Consider the following 18,157-nt stretch of genomic DNA (forward strand, 5'->3'; position numbering starts at 1 on the left):
TCCCTCTGGTGGACCAGCTGCACAACTGACATACTCCCAAGCCCCAGTTTGCAGGATTCCAGTTTTCTCATTTCTCTTTGCAGCCGAGCCCTCGTTAGTTAATTGAACCCCTAATTGGACTAATTACTCACCTAATTAGACCATACAGGAGAACAAGGCCTGGAGATGCTGTCGATCTCCACCACAGAGCACAAAACACCCAGTTAATTAAAAAACAAAACTTTATTTGGTCCTTTGGAACCTGAGTTTGCAAACTACCCATACACACATGTATCATACATAGAGATTTGTCGATCTTTTCTAAAATTGATAAAATAATTCGTATATCACATTCCTGCCCGATAGTGTTCTATGTTGTCTTTTTTATTTTGTTACAGGATATAGTTTATTTATTTTTGTACAAGATAAAACTATTCACAGCTTGGCAAAGATTTAGTGTGTACAATTTACAAAAGGGGGACAAGAGGCAGATGACGTTCGCCCAGACGGACACACAGGTCCCTCCGTATCGAGGAGCACTTCTCATTCGTGGTTTATCACAGGCTTTTGAAGAATTCAAAAGAAAAGAAAAGAAAAAAGGAATAAACTGCACCGGCTGCACTCACGTCCAGAAACAGCCCCAGATGTTCTCACACAAAACCTGTTCTCCCTCCCTCTGTGCCGACACCCAGCCTGTCCAGCGCCAGCAATAAGATTCAATTAATCAATTAAGGTTCGTCTCTCTCTGCCACATCAACACCGAAGCTTTGACAAAGGCTGGGAACAGGGTCTCTTGTGCTTTTCTCCAGCAAAATGGTTACATACAAGTTGATTAAAAACAAAAACACAAAACAAAGCTATACACTCCATATTTTTGCTTCACAACAGAGGAAACCAAACACACATACCCAGCTGTAAACGAACAACGGATGGGCATTGGCTCAAGGTACCTCAAGGTGTCCGTAAAATACCGTGTGAATTTATTCTGCTTCTAAACATAAGAGGTGAACACTGTGATGGAGAGATATTCACACCCAGATTCGAGTCTTCCCATTGTCTTCTATGCAATGACAAAATAACTCTCAATGATATGGATTGTGTTAATTACAGCTATAGTGTGCCCTCAAGTGTACTCCCAAGTGCGCAGTACTGTCAGCTTCAAGCCACTTCCCCAGCGTGCAAGAGAAGGATATGCAAGGCTATTCGAACGGACTGTGTCGGCCCTGGCATCGTCTGTGCCCACAATGTGGTGCCAATCACCCGACTCAAGATTACACACCTGAGCTGCACTCAGACGCAGAAAACCAAGCGAGGCCCCAACCCACCCCTACACTTTAAAAATGCACAGAACGAATCCAGTGTGTAGATCTGTCTCGTTCCTCTTTCTGGAGGATAAACAAAGAAATAAAGTCTGGCCACTTATTGCGTTCTGAACTCTCTACTGCAACAAACTCATCTGCGGCAGCTGAGGAATAATTGGATTTACTTTGGGTTTTATGTATTGAAATACAAGAAAGCATTTCCGATTTTGTCAGTTAGAGGAATTTCAGATACAGAATAATTTATCTTCCATTCTGTGGTGAAAAAAAATCTCTCACAATCTTCCAGGACACGTATTATGTCCTCGTTTCCCTCGTCCTATTTTTCCTGTCTCGAGGCATGCCTGGATGCCAGCACTGACATGTGACTGAGGAATACCAGCTGTGAAAACGCAGAGCACAGCCGCTGATCGAGGGCACAGTAACTATGAGCGGTGGTTTAAATACACTGAGGAATCCGGTGAGCAGGGAGGCATTGTGGGAAAGGCATTGTTAGCTTTGTCTTGCCTTTGCGGTCACTGTGCTAGTGAAAACCTGAAGGCCGTCTCGTTCCTAAACCATCACCACGATGGGTCGAATGGCCTCCTCTCGTTTGTAAACTTTCTTAAACCAGCTCCTCCAGCACAGCAACGCCTGATGGAAATTAAGGAGGGAACACATCAGCTGCGGTGTGAAATTCTCTTCCATATCTTAATGATTATATCTAAATCTATCCCGTTTCTCGATTATAGCTTATAGTGACCTTAGAAACCCATTCAAAACTCCACACAGGAACGCCAGGAAACAAAACAAAAAAACTCCATAAGAAGCAAGTACCTTTTTTTAGTATACAATCCACTTCCCCAGAACAAATATTCGACACAATTCACTGCCTGTGGTCTGCAGGTCTGCCAGTTACCCTAGGAGTGACCCTGCCACTGGGTTTGAGAAACAGCATGATCTCTTCAGTGTTGAAGGATGTGTCCAGCAGCTGTGCTATCTGAAGCATGTCTGTGGGTGGCCTAAGATATTCAGCTGAGGAAGGATTAGAGCACAGAGAGAAAAAACTAAACAAAACATAAAAATCACACTCTGAAAAACACTGCCACCCCAAGCCACGGCCACCGACACAGGCTTGATAAAAAAAAAAGAAACTGTCAATCTGTACAGAGAGAGGCCAGACACAGCGAGACTCGGACCCCTCAGTGCTAAACCTTGGTGAGACCCAGCTCGGCCGGCTCGGCGTGTCGGACCCCCCCTGCTTCCTGCCTAAGATTCAAGTAAATAATGAGCCGCAGTGACAGAGTGGCAGGAGCTCGGGGGCCTGAGAGCCAGGGCCGCTCCGAACAGACAGAGAAGGAAGAAAAAAAAAAAAAAAAAAAAAAAAGCAAAGTCCAGGTGGAAACCTTCTCAGCAAGGACCAAGCGACAGTGCGACGGCACTCTCTCTCTCTCCCGGCGTCTCGCACACGGCCGCCGTCACCAGCTGCGACTCCACCGAACACGCGGGGGCCACCGGGCAACAGAGGGACACGGTTATGGCTTCGAACAGCGAGAAAAACGCACCTGCATTGTTAGCACTGGGAGGCGACAGTGTCTCTTCTAGGGATGAGAATGGGTTCTCCAAAGAAGAGCAACAACTCTCTCTCTCTCATTTGGAGGAGATTACAAACGCTACCTGTGGTGAGTTTGCTTCGTCTTCTTGCATATTTGACTCTGGGCCTTGATGTGTCAAGTCTGACCCTGTATTTATTATTCTTGTTTCAAATCATGCTAATGAATGATGGGTATTGTTGTAGAAAATAAAAATAATAAACCCCCACACACATTGCAAAGCATTTCAGCTGGAGGCATGTGACCCAATCCAAGATCAATTAATGCGGAAACGCTGATCTGAGCGCTGCTTTTCTATTTGAGGAATTAAGTTATCAAATATTAACTGAGCACTCGCTTCAGGTACGCTTGGTCATCGTTTGCAGTTAATAAAGAGGGAGAGAGGTGCCTCTGGGAACCACGACGGCTGGGTTTTCTTTTCCCAAGCGCCAGGAGATGACAGCCAGAGCTCAGGGTCCTCTTGGCACTGCAGGAAAAACCCTCCCTCCAACGGGAGACACCAGCAATTCTCAACTGGGGGAGACAGCACAGCCGTCTGCCTGTCGCAAGGAATTCTGGGCCCGGCCATCGCTTCTCTCCTCATGTGTTCACGGGGATCGTGTGAAATTTAAACTCTCTCAAACCTGATTAGTTAAAGAAAAATCAGTAATTGTGACTTGAACTTAGCAAAATGACACCACAGTGGGTTTTGACAATTATTCTCATCATTAGTTCTGCAGTATAAATTATATATATATATATATATATATATATATATACACATATATACATATATACATATATATATATATATATATATATATACACACACACACACACACACACATAAAAAAGAAACTACGTTTACGGAGCGAAAAATGATAAATGACTGGTTTTACATGATTCAAGTATGGGTTATAATCAGTCCTCTGAACAATAAAATTCAAATGCATCAGGTCTTGTCCTCCTCTGGCCATTTAGCCCTGGATTGAATCTAAAACTTCCCACCCGATAATTGCATTCTATAACTCCAGCACTCGATGGCCGGTTTCTATACGGGTTCTTGCTTTTGCCCCATGGAAACCCCCCAACAAGCAGGACTGCAGCCTGTGACGGGCGCGTGGGTGAGTCTTGATTAAACCCTGAACAATAAACCCATTGACACCTGATCAGTGAAACCGACTCTCGTTTTCCAGCTGCCCACTGCCGCTCAGCACGAGCACTGCCCCCCGCTCCGCTGTGCGCTCTGAGGTGAAGGGGTGGACCCAGAGCGGCGCAATGCAGGTGCGTTTCATGAACCTGAGGAAGTACCCTGTGGGAGTACCGTGTGCTAAAGGAAACCAGCAACTAAAACATGTTTTAAAAAGCACGATCATCATGAATCCATTTCCAGCTCGAGATGCGGCCGGAGCCCGCATTCTGTACCAGTCCTTGGCACCGCAGCCTGGGCCCACAGACAGCAGCCCACGTGCCAAGCGTTCCCCGGTCACTCCCAGCCCATCTCTGGAGGGCAGAGAGGATGGGTCTGCCGTCAGTTCTGTCAAAGGGAGGATTGGCTCAGTGTGAAAAACGAGGCCGGCTCAGTCGGTACCTCGACCCCTGATCCCTTTACAGCGCCTGGGAGAAGCCAGAGGTGGCGGACATCAGCCTTTTCGTATTACATTTATCTGAAATCGTGAGAAACTCAGCTGCCACGTTTACTCTCCCTTGGCCAACTGCGATGCACTGGTCCACCGGGGGGGAGTGGGATAAACCCTGTCAGCGAATTATTTCTTTCCCCAGAAGCGCAGGCTTGTCCGCACCTCGGTCAGTTTAAAACAGCACGTAAAAAAAAAGTGCAAGAGGACCAAAAAATATTTGGCAGGACAAGGATCTCTGTTAAAAATAAGAAGAGTAAAAGTGCTGTTCTTCTTTTCCTTTATAAAACACAGTCCTCCCCTACAAAAGGTCTATATATAAGTATATACATGGTTATTTTCTCCTCCCGCGCCGCGTGGCAAGCCGCCGTCATAGCGGGCGCGGCCGGTGCAGCCCGTCGATGTCGGGGGTCAGCTGGGGGCTGTGCGTGGCCTTGGTGGGCGTCCAGTCCCCCAGGGAGGCCTGCGCGGCCTTGCGGTGCGCCAGCCTGTGAGTGATGGAGAAGCCGGCGTTGCCCTCCAGCTGCGACAGCACGACCAGCACCTGCCTGCAGCGAGAGACGAGACGGGCTGAAGCGCTGCGGCAGCGCAAGGGCACAGAGCAACACAGACAACCTCCTAATGCACAGCAGTAACCACAGCACCTCAGGCTTAAGAGTCGGGACAGAACCTGCACAACAGACGAGGTTTTAAATTAAAGACTGAAGAAATGAAATAATGACAGAACACACGGCCCTGAGGCGCCATGGGATGCCGGAGCAGCCGATTGGAATTGGATCTCGTCAGTGAATATCTCAGTGTCACCTCTCCACCGGGAAACCGTCCAACACTTAATTCTCATCAGTTGCTGTGCGTCGCCTGATGAATAAAAACGTCCTCAGCGTCGAAAACATCTTTCTTTTCTTTAGTGTCTGCTCTTTAGCGACTTTAGACACTGCCGAGTCTCAGCGTGAGGGATCTGGCAAACGTGCGACGCCATACTGATGCGCGGTGACGGGCGGAGTGCGTTACCTGTGCAGGGGTGGCACGCTGTCGATGGTCTTCAGGCTGCCGCGCGTCGACACCACGTTGAAGCTGTCCGTGCAGTCGCAGGACACGTGCAGGAAGTACTTGGGGTGCCGGTTCTCCACCACCACGATGAGCCCCGCCCAGCCGTGCGTCAGGTAGTAGCACGTCATGCCCTCGCGGCCCTGCGGTGGCGGCCAAAAGTCAAAGGTCAAACGTGCTTATGCCCGACCACAACCCAACAAGAAAAAACAAACAAACGGGAACACTCCCCACCGACCGGCGGCGGTGCCGTACGCGGAGGACCGGCCTCGACCGCAGGGCTCGTACCTCGTGCCGCTCGCCCTTGTTCTCAGTCAGCAGGATGATGGCGTCGGCCAGTGTTGTGGCCACGGCCTCCACCTGCTCCACCATGACCTGGCGGGAGCTGTAGATGGCCAGGATGTACCCGGGGAAGTCCTGGCTGGGGCGGGCGCTGCTGGTGGGGCTGGACACTGCAGAAGGACAGCGGGACGCTCAGAGACACACTACACCGAGCCATGTGTGACTGGTTTACAATGCATAATTTAGATTATATTATATTGGTTGTTATTGGCGGTGTGAGCCCTCCGTAGTGCACTCACCGGGGGTCAGGGGGTCTCCCGGCGCGCTCATCTGCCAGTGGTTGAAGGCACAGCTCACCACAGCGTACTCCCCTGGCTCCAGCATCACGTCGCAGCCCACGAACTTCTTCACGGCCCGCTTGCTGTGGGAGAGCAGCCGGCCCAGCGTCAGCTTGTTGCCGCTGCCGAAGGAGGCGCGGAACACCATGATGCACAGGTCCAGGAGGTGGCTGTCTGCCGTGTCCGAGCGCCTGCAGGACGGAGACGCACAGAGGGACGCACAGGAAGACAATATTCAGGTCAAGGTCAATAAACTGATTACGGATTACACAATACAACACCCTTAGCACAGAATATTTCCGATTCTGTGACATTAATGACGTGTACTTTAAAGAACAAGAGAACAATAACATTTCTCTGATTGAAAGTGGACGTGTTGTGGGATCACTTCCTCCGCCGGCCACGAGGACGGACAGTGCCGTCTAACGGGACACTGTGATGTCATACGGCAGTGCTGTGCATCTTGGGGAGTCTGTGGACAGGGGTTGGTTGAGGGGGTTAACGTACCTGCTGCCCTCCTGGAAGAGTGCGAACTCCAGCGCCGTCCGCTCCAACACGGTCAGCGCTGTCACCGTCACCGGCCCGCTGGCCCGGCTGGGGAAGCAGCCCGCGAGCCGCACCTCCTGCCAGTCCGAGTGGATCTTACAGATATCCACGGAGTCGAAGTACCTGCAGGGACACGGGGCGGTCAGACAGCGGCGGACTTTCACTGAGCCGTGGCACAGCACGGGCAGATCTACACACGTCCCTGACGACTGGGTGAGGTTTTCCAATCGCTTTATTGCACAGAACCGCCACTCCAATCCTCTTCAGATCAAGAACTCAAATAAAAAAACAGCCTCCCGATCATTAATAGTATCCAACTGCCAGAGCCCCAGACAGCTGGCAGGTTTGCTTCCACGTTTGTTCAAAGACTCCCCGCGACCCGACAGGAGAGGACTAATTCACGTTCTTCAGTCTTGCGTAATCGCAGCTGTTTAAAATTGCACGACGCATTGTCGCTCCGTCTCAGGCGCAACTCACCTGGGGCTGCGTTTCAAAGGCAAAATTGAATCAGGACAACTACAGTATCCAGCTGGGACAACGAAGCAAGAACAACCGGTGCCGACGACCATCATTGGAAGCACCATCTCCAGATCGATCTGGAGATGCTGCCCTGCATATATCCCATATATGCCCCAGCAGGAATTAAATGCCTTTCTTTGGCCATAAATCCACCTTCTCAGACATTTCCATTGTGCAGGTAGGATAAAGCCACCATAGAAAACGCAAGATCATCTTATTATCAATACTGATGAGCACAAACTTCAGCAGTCTATACTCTCTGCTGCGTCAGGCGTTCATCTCCATATTCCGGTCCTCTGTTCAGCTCTTGAGAATCAGCCCTAGAAGTTTGAGAATAATTCTCTCTCCCAGGTTCAGGTGATGGATGGAGACTGCACTTTTCCTGCACGATGCTAAATCTCTCGCTGTTATTGATGTCATCACGGCCGCCATAAATCACAGGCATTCACTGAAGCTGGTCATGTGTTGTGACTGAGTAGCAAAAGATCCAGTGGCTCCGCATCAAAATCCCTAGCTCAGCACTCGGGTTTACAGATTCGTGACTTCTTGGGACGTCACTGACGCTATACTTTTAGGAGGGGCGAAGCAAAGAGGGTTTCTGAACCAGAACTATTACCAGCCAGAGTCCCCAACCCAGGCAAATACAAAATCTCAGCTCCTTGTGTCTTGTGTCGTGTAGGAGGATTATTCTGGTTTACTCTCCGATTCCTGAAGGAGACTCAATGCGAATTCGTGGGCGGTTACTCCATTCGTCCTGTTAACTACACTTTACTCGATCAAGGCTGGAGGCGTCTGTGTTGCACCGGCATCACAGCCCCACAGGAGGGCAGTGTGGCAACTGCGGTTCGGAGGGACAGGGAGAGTTGTGTGGTTTCTTCTCAATGCATTGTTGTGCACCAGGGGAACTGCGCTTTTAAGACACACCGGGGAGTGGAATTAAGTTCTACAAGTTCCAAAAAAGTTCTGAAGAATTTAACGACTCGGGACAGTAAGAAGTGTCTCAACGCGAAAAACATGTTTATAAGCATGCGCAGCAACAGAGATGCTCATGTGTGCACTCGCACCGCAGACCCCGAGCCGCCGCCACTTAAGTGTCTTTTCCACAGCCTGCAATTTCACTAACGCTCTGCCGATCACAAGGCGCTCCAGCACCAGGAAAACTGAGCACAGAGTCCCGAGGATACGGGGAGAAACTGCCTCCAGCCTCTCCAGCCATGACCTCTTTCGTTTCCGTTCTTTTTTCTTTCTTGGTTGTTTTTTTAAGGCAAGAAAGTGTGCCTCCCAGTCCCTGTCACCCACAGCACACTGCAGCTCTTTACTCATGTCACTCACTTGATGAAGTCTCCGTACTCCATCCAGAAGACGCCCTCACTGCTGCCGTGGGCCATCAGCTCGTGCCGCAGGTGCTGGGGCCAGTCGGGCCACTCGTCGGACCAGCTCCCGTTCCAGGAGAACCGGCCCCAGGGGTTGCGCAGCCGGAGCAGCCTAGAGGAAGCAGGAGAGGCCGGGGATGAATCCGGGCCCACTGGTTCTCGTGTCGACTCTCAGTACTGTAAGAATAGGTCCTGTATGCGTAGTCGTAATACAGTCACACTTTCTAATGCTCTCAAACTGAAGATTACAGTCCTTCTACAAAACAACAATAGACCTACGAGTACAGAGACGCTTCCTGCGCCAGTCCGCCCCGTGCTGCTCACCTGTAGCCCTGCACGTCCCGCACGTCCAGGATGGAGTAGGCGTGGCGCGGGCGCAGACCCAGGCTCTCGTACTGGGTGTCGTCCACCTTCATGTTGCCCCCTCCACACGAGGCACCCATTAGAAACCTGGCACACACACACACACACACACACGGCAGACATAGTGAGACGAGCCATGCTTTGGAGAAGAACATTAGGGTTGTGAATCAGGGAGAAGGTGGCAACGTTTCCTTCGACTCGCTGCTTTTGTTTCACCAATTTTACCCGACTCATCCCAAGGTGCTGAACTGGGGGGACGGACGGACGGACACCAGCACACGCTGACAGCATCCTACAAAAACACGGGGTGATACAGTGAGGGAAAAAAGTATTTGATCCCCTGCTGATTTTGTATGTTTGCCCACTGACAAAGAAATGATCAGTCTATAATTGTAATGGTAGGTGTATTATAACAGTGAGAGACAGAATAACAACAAAATAATCCAGAAAAACACATTTCAAAAAACTTATAAATTGATTTGCATGTTAATGAGGGAAATAAGTATTTGATCCCCTATCAATCAGCAAGATTTCTGGCTCCCAGGTGTCTTTTATACAGGTAATGAGCTGAGATTAGGAGCACTCTCTTAAAGGACACCTGTCCACAGAAGCAATCAATCAATCAGATTCCAAACTCTCCACCATGGCCAAGACCAAAGAGCTGTCCAAGGATGTCAGGGACAAGATTGTAGACCTACACAAGGCTGGAATGGGCTACAAGACCATCGCCAAGCAGCTTGGTGAGAAGGTGACAACAGTTGGTGCGATTATTCGCAAATGGAATACACACAAAATAACTGTCAGTCTCCCTCGGTCTGGGTTTCCATGCAAGATCTCACCTCGTGGAGTTTCAATGATCATGAGATCGGTGAGGAATCAGCCCAGAACTACATGGGAGGATCTTGTTAATGATCTCAAGGCAGCTGGGACCATAGTCACCAAGAAAACAATTGGTAACACACTACGCCGTGAAGGACTGAAATCCTGCAGCGCCCGCAAGGTCCCCCTGCTCAAGAAAGCACATGTACAGGCCCGTCTGAAGTTTGCCAATGAACATCTGAATGATTCAGAGGAGAACTGGGTGAAAGTGTTGTGCTCAGATGAGACCAGAATCGAGCTCTTTGGCATCAACTCAACTCGCCGTGTTTGGAGGAGGAGGAATGACCCCAAGAACACCATCCCCACCGTCAAACATGGAGGTATAGGATAGTATAGGTATAGGATAGGACAACTGCACCGCATCAAAGGGACGATGGACGGGGCCATGTACCGTCAAATCTTGGGCGAGAACCTCCTTCCCTCAGCCAGGGCACTGAAAATGGGTCGTGGATGGTATTCCAGCATGACAATGACCCAAAACACACAGCCAAGGCAACAAAGGAGTGGCTCAAGAAGAAGCACATTAAGGTCCTGGAGTGGCCTAGCCAGTCTCCAGACCTTAATCCCATAGGAAATCTGTGGAGGGAGCTGAAGGTTCGAGTTGCCAAACGTCAGCCTCGAAACCTTAATGACTTGCAGAGGATCTGCAAAGAGGAGTGGGACAAAATCCCTCCTGAGATGTGTGCAAACCTGGTGGCCAACTACAAGAAACGTCTGACCTCTGTGATTGCCAACAAGGGTTTTGCCACCAAGTACTAAGTCGAAGGGGTCAAATACTTATTTCCCTCATTAACATGCAAATCAATTTATAACTTTTTTGAAATGTGTTTTTCTGGATTTTTTTGTTGTTATTCTGTCTCTCACTGTTAAAATACACCTACCATTAAAATTATAGACTGATCATTTCTTTGTCAGTGGGCAAAAGTACAAAATCAGCAGGGGATCAAATACTTTTTTCCCCTCACTGTATTTCCAGTCCTTTATTACCCAACTGGATTATTTCTGCCACGATCAGGGCAACCGTTTCCTCTACTGCAGTCTCTCATTGAACTGGATTTTATTTATTTTTAAGCGGTACAATATGTTTTTGTTTTGTTGCAGCAAACCGTAGCTCCTAAATCCAGTCTCATTGACGGCCAGCTTTATCTTTAGATGTAGAAATTAATTAACAGCGTGTAGAGGAGTCCTGGCATATGGTGCGCTAAATGCATCAGCTTCTCTCCCACACATCTTGTTGTTGTCGTATTCGATAATGCTGCTCGAAGGCCCCGGCTGCTCTCGAAGCACAGACAGAGAAAAAACGCAAAAATAGAAAAAGCAGGACATGGGGGAAACTGGTGGGAGAGCTAACGAGCACGTCGGTATGAAATGAGACGCATGGACCGAACGGGAAAACGAAGACAAGCCGGGATGACTAAAGAGAATATGTGTAAAACCCTCCGACGTGTTCCACTCGATCACGTGTGTCACGGCGCCCTTAATCCCCAACCATACAAGTCAGTTCCTGCGAAGTCAAACCTACTGTATCAAACCAAGAATATTTACACTAATCCCAGACAGAGGACAGGAAATCACCTTGCTTTCTACAGGATGAAATTACAGTTAATGTGTGGGGGATTATTTTACAGGCACGGATAGATTATGCACGTCTAAATCTTTTATTTTAAGTATGGAAAGCCACATAACAGAATAAGCAAGTCACGAAACGCTGACTTAAATCTTTTAACAATGAAAACCACGTGAAACGAGGCCGATGTGAAGTTAAAGCACAACTCGTTCAGCGTCAGAGTCACATAACAGATTCGCCGAGCTCCATGGAAACCGGCCCCTCAGTTCAGAAATAAACATCAGATGACATCGGCGAGCAGAGCCATCGGTCTCGGAGGACCCCCGAGGCGTCCGCACAGCGCCGGGCCCGCAGGCCGAGAAATCGACCAAAAGATCCCACAACAGAACAAAAGAAAACAATATAAAAACAGCAACAGCAAAAAAACAACCTACACAGTGTAATTTCTCCATCCCATTACTCCACCCTGTTATAAAAGCCTGCCATCGGGGGGGTGGGGGGGGGGGAGGGAAGTATGGATTCGGTGCGTTTCATTCGTTTCTCCGATACATCCCGGCTGTGCAGTCCTTCGGATCTCAGTGGGGGGAGTGTGTGATGTAGATTAACAACACAGAGCAGGCCTTGGATGCCCATGGGTTACCTTCCCACCCTGCCCTGCGTCCCACTCGCTTACCCTGCCTCCTTGGAGCTGAGCATCTTGGCCCAGATGAGGTCGGTGTCGATGGGCTCCTCACGGGGGTTCGTGGAGCTGACCTGCAGCATCAGGCTGTCGCAGGGTGCCCCGGTGAGCGTGGCCAGGCCCTCGATGGCGCGGCCGGCCTGCAGGGCGAAGTAGGAGCCGTGCAGCTTGGCCAGGGCCTTCTCGATCAGAGCCACCCACAGCTGCTTACGCTGCGCCTGCAAAAACACAGCAGCCAGAGCTCGATGACAGGGGGGCGAGTATCGATTGGGGTATTGTGGTTTGAGACGCGTCAACTGGCAGATGTAGGGGTCGAACACCGAAACTACAGAAAAAAAATACAGATTTTTTAACGTATTTATTTATTGCCTGGAACTTAAGATGGATTGCTATAAATCATGGACTGGAAGAAAAGTTTTTTAGACTTACACAAAGTGTGAGATTGCACCACCAGTTTGAATTTGACGCAATTTTTATTGCATAATAAAAATCCTGCTTGGGTTATCGTTGTAAAACCCTGGAATATAATGTCTACATTTAGTTTTAACTTATGTTTGAAAAGACAAACATAAAATAAATATGTCAAGAGATAAAAAAAAAAAAAAAGACAGCTCAATAAAAAATAAAAAACGCTGGGCAGTCCGGTAATGGATTAACATAATTGCTTTGGTCCGGGTCTCGTTATGCTAATGTATTGTATTAGCCTTAAAAAACATGCATGCATTCACGGAGATAAGATTTTAATGGGGGACAAAATTATATAAAAAAGAAGGAATTCACCAAAAACTAATTCCAGGAAACAATTTCAAAGTCCATTATGTGTGTTGTTATTAAGAGGATTCATAAATATTAATCATAAGCAGAGAGCACAATTGTTAGGAAATAGGCCAGAAGAATAGACAGCATATTTGCATTGAGGATTGTGAAGCTGTTTGCCTGCGGGGGTTTTCCTCCCAACACAACGACAGCTGCCAATAAAGCCACCTTCATACCGACTTCGCCGAGGCCATGTCCTCACCTCTCTACAGCTCCGTCTCACCTCTGTCCAATCTCGGATGCATAAAGTGTCAGCGTTTGTGAAGGAGTTTTAAGACTGTAGGCATGTGTCCACTCCATTTCACTCTACAGTTTTAAATAAAAGCACGAGTTACTGAAGCTATCGGCGCCTTAAAATATTAGATGATCTAAATCCTTAACCGCTAAAGAAATGGAAGAAATGGTCGATTGTCTAAATAATCTACTCAATTAAGTTATTGACTTCGTATCCTTATTCCCCTTCATCCTCCGAGGGACACACGGCTGAGTATTGGCAGCTACAGGGTAATGAAATGTAAAAGGCAGACAGAAATGTGAGCCTGGACGAAAAAACGTTTTATTTTTCCCCCCAGGATGTGTGGTAGCTAACAATTTAAACAAAGAATTCACAGTTCACAGGACACAACAGCTATAGCAGTGGAGGTACAGAGTTACACTAGACTCGAGCAGTGAGTTTGTTATTAAACTGGATTAAAAGGTTACAAATTAATGAAGTGGATCGCAAGCTCTACAGTGACGTTTCCAAGCAGGTTTGGGCTTGAATCTTCCCCTCAGAGCAACGTGAAACAGGGAATATCCTCACTAACTGAACCAGCGATGCATTCTGACATCAGAGATGAAGCACTGAGATTTACAAGTGTTTCTCCGTGTCTCTCGTAGCGAACAGCTTGTCAGCCAGAAGGTTTTGCACACCTTCAATAATTTCCCCGGTATGTAATTGAAAATGTAAACGCCGGAGTAAAACAATAAAGTTTTTCACAGGGAAACGTTTAAACCTGAGAGAGACGAGGCAACCCAGGCTCATACGACAAAAAACAAAACAGAAACGTTGGTCTTTTGTCGTTTTTTGAACAGGAAGACAAGAACGAGACTTTGCCTTTGCGTGCGAGAGTCTGCCCATGTCACGAAAGTTGTCATTAGCAAGGCAAATGTCTATTACCGCGCTGGCACAGAGGGAGTCCTTTGCTTTTCAAAGAAATGTAGATTAGTCAATTATTTAAAACCTCACCTGGTAATATCTAATGGCTTCTTAATCCACCTCAATGCCCCGGCCTGACCTCTCAGAGACAGCCTGCCAAGCGGGTCACTTTCCACACCGCAGTCGCGAGCGGGAACGAGCCGGGGACGAGACACGGCCAACACCAGTGCCGCACAGAGACGCACTCTCATTTTAATTGAATCACAAATTGCTTTCCCGTCGCACGTCCTTCGATTTGGAGTCGGAGGCGGCGGCGGCGGCGGCCCGGGAGAAGCAGAAAAGCAAAGGACGCCGTGGAAAGTCTTGGGAACGGACTGAAGAGGTGGCCCAAATCGGGAGCCAGTGCCGGGACGTGTCAGAAGTTCTCAAGCTTATATTAGTGAATTAATTACAACCCCCCATGGCCCCCAGTCCCACTCACCTGTGAGAAGAGCAGGTACCCGTATTCGTCGCAGGGCAGCATGTCGTCCACCAGCACAGTGATCCAAGTGCCATCCTTGCACAGTCGCACCTGGTAGGCCCCCTGGTGGCAGATGCTCCGAGTGATCATCACCCTCTCAACCAGCTCGGGCCGCTCCGCCAGCACCGCCAGCGCGCTCAGGAACCTGCGGACACGGGGGCACAGGAGGGGCCTCAGCACTCAGCGGGGACACATGGCCCTTTATCCCTCGACTCCGCCTCCCCACCGATCTCACTCACCAGCAGTTTCCCAGCAGGCCCTGCAGGATGTCGGAGGGCCGCGGCGTGCGGAAGACAGACCACTTCACGCCCCGGTCCTTGAAGTTATTGCAGTTGATCTCGTGGGGGCGGAGCCACTTCTTGACGCGCTGCTGCACGCTGTCGCCCTCCGGGAAGCCCACCGAGCGCGGGCCGGGCGGGAAGCTGTCGTCCACGAAGTTCACCGAATTCTGAGGAAGAGAGGAGGGGACACGGTGGTCCGGGGGGCTCAGAGACGTGCAACGACACGGAGACAGCTGGTTGAACCTCTACGGGGTGGGCGTAGTACAGCAGCACGTCCTGTAAAGGTCCCCGATGGGCCAAAGCGGATAGATCTGACTAGTATACCTTAAAACAGGTTGGTTTAGTATTTTACTGCTTCCATTAAACCATTACAGAAGCCACACAGGTCAAGTTTTAATTAAAGCAATAAACAAAAGCCGTTTCTGCGAGTGGTGTGCTGCCGCCATCGTTTCCATGACCTCGGGGGGGCTCCCGGTGCTTTTGCTAATGAGATCCTGCGAACAAGCGGTCACTCGTTGCAGTAACAAGCTTGCAGCTCATCCCTCGTTCCGTTTAAAATGATAAACGATGGTGTCTCATGAATGCAACCAAAAATAAATCCCCCTCCCCCTCTGCCTCGTGCAGTTTTTCTAAACATGGGATATTTGTCTTTATTCTTTCTGCAGTGGTCCTGTCTGGTACAGGAGCGGACGGAGATGGAATGATTACTTTCAGCTTTAAAAATGAAGAAACTAAGACAAATAATTTATCAACATAGAAACACCTGTTGTAGGAATGGAAAGCAACTGAAAAATTTAACAGAACAACCATAACACGGAAAAAAAACGTGAAGGAATGTAAGAAACAAAAAAAACTAAAAAGTGCCAGTGCGCCTGAAGATACTGTGACAGGCTGCAGCCAGAGCCGTCTTGTGGCATCTGCCGTCTTTAACACAACAGAAAACACGATCCGTACGCCGCACAAGACGGACCTCGGAGTCGGCGCTGGCAGGGCGGAAGTGTTATCCTCCCAGACGCCGGCGCTGTGGCTGGGGTCCGGGCTGGCGATCTCAGACGGCACCACAAGGCCTGGCAGTCGGGCGCGCTTCCACACACATCCCTGGCTCTCAACACCGAGACTCACACGGGCCATCTGCGGCCTCAATCTGCATCCCACTAAACCAGACGACTCCAGAGGCCGCTCGAGATTAAAGGATTAGATTAGTCTTTGCTGCATTATATTAAAATCAACGGGACATTAACTGGCACAATTTTTGGCGACGTACGACCGGCTGAGAGCGCGGGATTCGGCACGAACCGTCGACTCCCACGACGGTGTATAAACGTTTATTGCGAGGAAAAACAAAGCGCGAGAGAGGATGCATTTCACTGGCATTTTATTGCAACTTTTTCTCATTAAAAATACCCCCCACTTGGCGGCCATTACAGCCTTCAGCAGTCTACTACCATTAGACGTTTCTTTTCATGACTAATAAACCGCTGCCAAAACTAATGATCTATGTAGTTTTACATTCTTGTAAGGATTTCATTAAGATTGACTCTCCTATAAATGAATAATATTCCGTCAGCAAAAGGATAACAATAATAGGAAATTAAGTTTTCTGCAGCCATGCTACTGGCGTGTCACGGGAGGACTGCCGCCGGGAGAACACGCCACAATTATTTATTTATTTGATTCACAAACAGTAAGGCCGGTTTATTGAACAGTGAATTCCCCACTCTCCTGTCTCACTTAGGTAGCGTACGATATGATGCTTGTTTTTCAAATTCATATTGATTTGACAAACACGCTCTGTCCGAGCTGATCATTTCTCCTCACCGGCAGTCGGAAGATCAATACATTGATTATGGAATTAAAAACAACATGATTCTCTCTGGTGGGCGGCACTTGAAGACCCCAGTGACCAATGGCTACGGTGACTTGCTCCAGTTCTGGCCATATCCCGGTGTTTAGAAGCGTTTACTACATCCCCCCAAACGTACGGGGTGGTAAACGAAGAGGAGGTACGCATATATACCCCCAGCTGTACAGGAGTGATATAATAAGTATTCGTGATCTAAATGTGCAATGCTGTTGTTACAAGGGGAAACTGCAGGGGTTTACGTTAAAGGATAAATCAAGAATAGATCAAAACATTTCAATCTTGCCGTTGTGGTTGTATTTGAAACGTGTTTTAGCGTCTGTGGTTGCGTTTGACGATATCTTCACAATGCGACACCAGATAGATCCTGCCGGGACAATCCTAGCCATACACGTTGCGTCGGACGTTGTGTCCTGACATCGGATCCTGATGTTTACTGACACAGCCCCCCGAGGAGTTTTCTTTCTACCCTCTGTATTGTCTGCACAGGAATCTCTCTAGTTCGGGAGGGCCGAACGCTGTTCTAGTGATTATGGGAAGGGAAAAAGATAACGTTCTTATGATATTTTTCTGAATCCACAGGCCGTTTCCACTGCCAGTCTCTGCGCCAGTGCCCTGCAGACCCGGTGCCTCTGCCGATGTTCATTCCCCAAGACCGGGATGAGCCGCTCTGGCTCTCCGTGTTTATTTTTAGCCACACACTCGACGTACCGGCAGACAGAATCGCAGCGACAATGAAGGCAGCGGCAGGGCGCTGATCGACCGGCCTCGGGACTCTGCGGCCAGGGGAGGGGAGGTCACTGGACAGAGGGGAGGCTATATAAATGGTTTCCTCTCTAGCTAAATAAGGAGGGGTATGCCGCCCCCCACACACACTCATTACTATTTTAATAATTTTATTCCTGATGCCAAGGTCCAACAGCCAGAGGGAGAATCTTTGAAACGCTCAGACGATCTCACTTTGATGCTGTTTGTCATTGCAGGCCAAAGGAAAACGGGCAGCCGAGTCCGAGCCGCCTGCTGGGGAGGGGGGGAAGCTTGGTTACAATGCAGTTATTTTTTCTAGCTCCCCAATACATCACACCATCCAACCTCTTCACGGATGAGAACCACTTGATCTGGCCCACAGTGTCTGGCTTGATATTTCCTCATGGGAGGGAACGTGTTTCTCGGAGGCAGTAGGGAGTCTCGGGCACTTTTACATATTTATAAAAGATTTCCAACCAAAGAGAGAGAGGGGGAAACCTGGAGGAGTGCAATAACGAATATAATTTCTGTTATGGGGTGACCACAAGACCTTAAATTAATTATCCGGCTCAGTCAAGTCGGTTTCTGCCATCCCCTTTTCCCCGTACAGGCTGTTTGTGTGACACTGACTGGCTGCCAGGTTACATTTCACAGTGCGGTTTCGCTGGGCCTCCTGTGAATAAGGGACTCTGAAA

General features: G+C 48.9%; 1 protein-coding gene across 1 annotated transcript in view; it reads right to left on the bottom strand.

The window, feature by feature from the left end:
* Positions 1-203: 203 nt before the first annotated feature.
* capn15 (calpain 15) overlaps positions 204-18,157 on the bottom strand; it is a 55,806-nt gene continuing 37,852 nt past the window's right edge. The window contains exons 3-12 of the mRNA XM_066690227.1: positions 14,813-15,021; positions 14,535-14,718; positions 12,094-12,317; positions 8,936-9,061; positions 8,571-8,723; positions 6,681-6,842; positions 6,135-6,364; positions 5,842-6,005; positions 5,518-5,696; positions 204-5,054 (exon numbers count right to left, since the gene is read on the bottom strand). Of these exons, the coding sequence (XP_066546324.1) occupies positions 4,877-5,054; positions 5,518-5,696; positions 5,842-6,005; positions 6,135-6,364; positions 6,681-6,842; positions 8,571-8,723; positions 8,936-9,061; positions 12,094-12,317; positions 14,535-14,718; positions 14,813-15,021 (1,809 nt within the window). The 3' untranslated portion in view covers positions 204-4,876. The remainder of the gene's footprint in view (positions 5,055-5,517; positions 5,697-5,841; positions 6,006-6,134; positions 6,365-6,680; positions 6,843-8,570; positions 8,724-8,935; positions 9,062-12,093; positions 12,318-14,534; positions 14,719-14,812; positions 15,022-18,157) is intronic.

Source organism: Amia ocellicauda, chromosome 17 (assembly GCF_036373705.1).
Source record: "Amia ocellicauda isolate fAmiCal2 chromosome 17, fAmiCal2.hap1, whole genome shotgun sequence".
Classification (NCBI taxonomy): domain Eukaryota; kingdom Metazoa; phylum Chordata; class Actinopteri; order Amiiformes; family Amiidae; genus Amia; species Amia ocellicauda.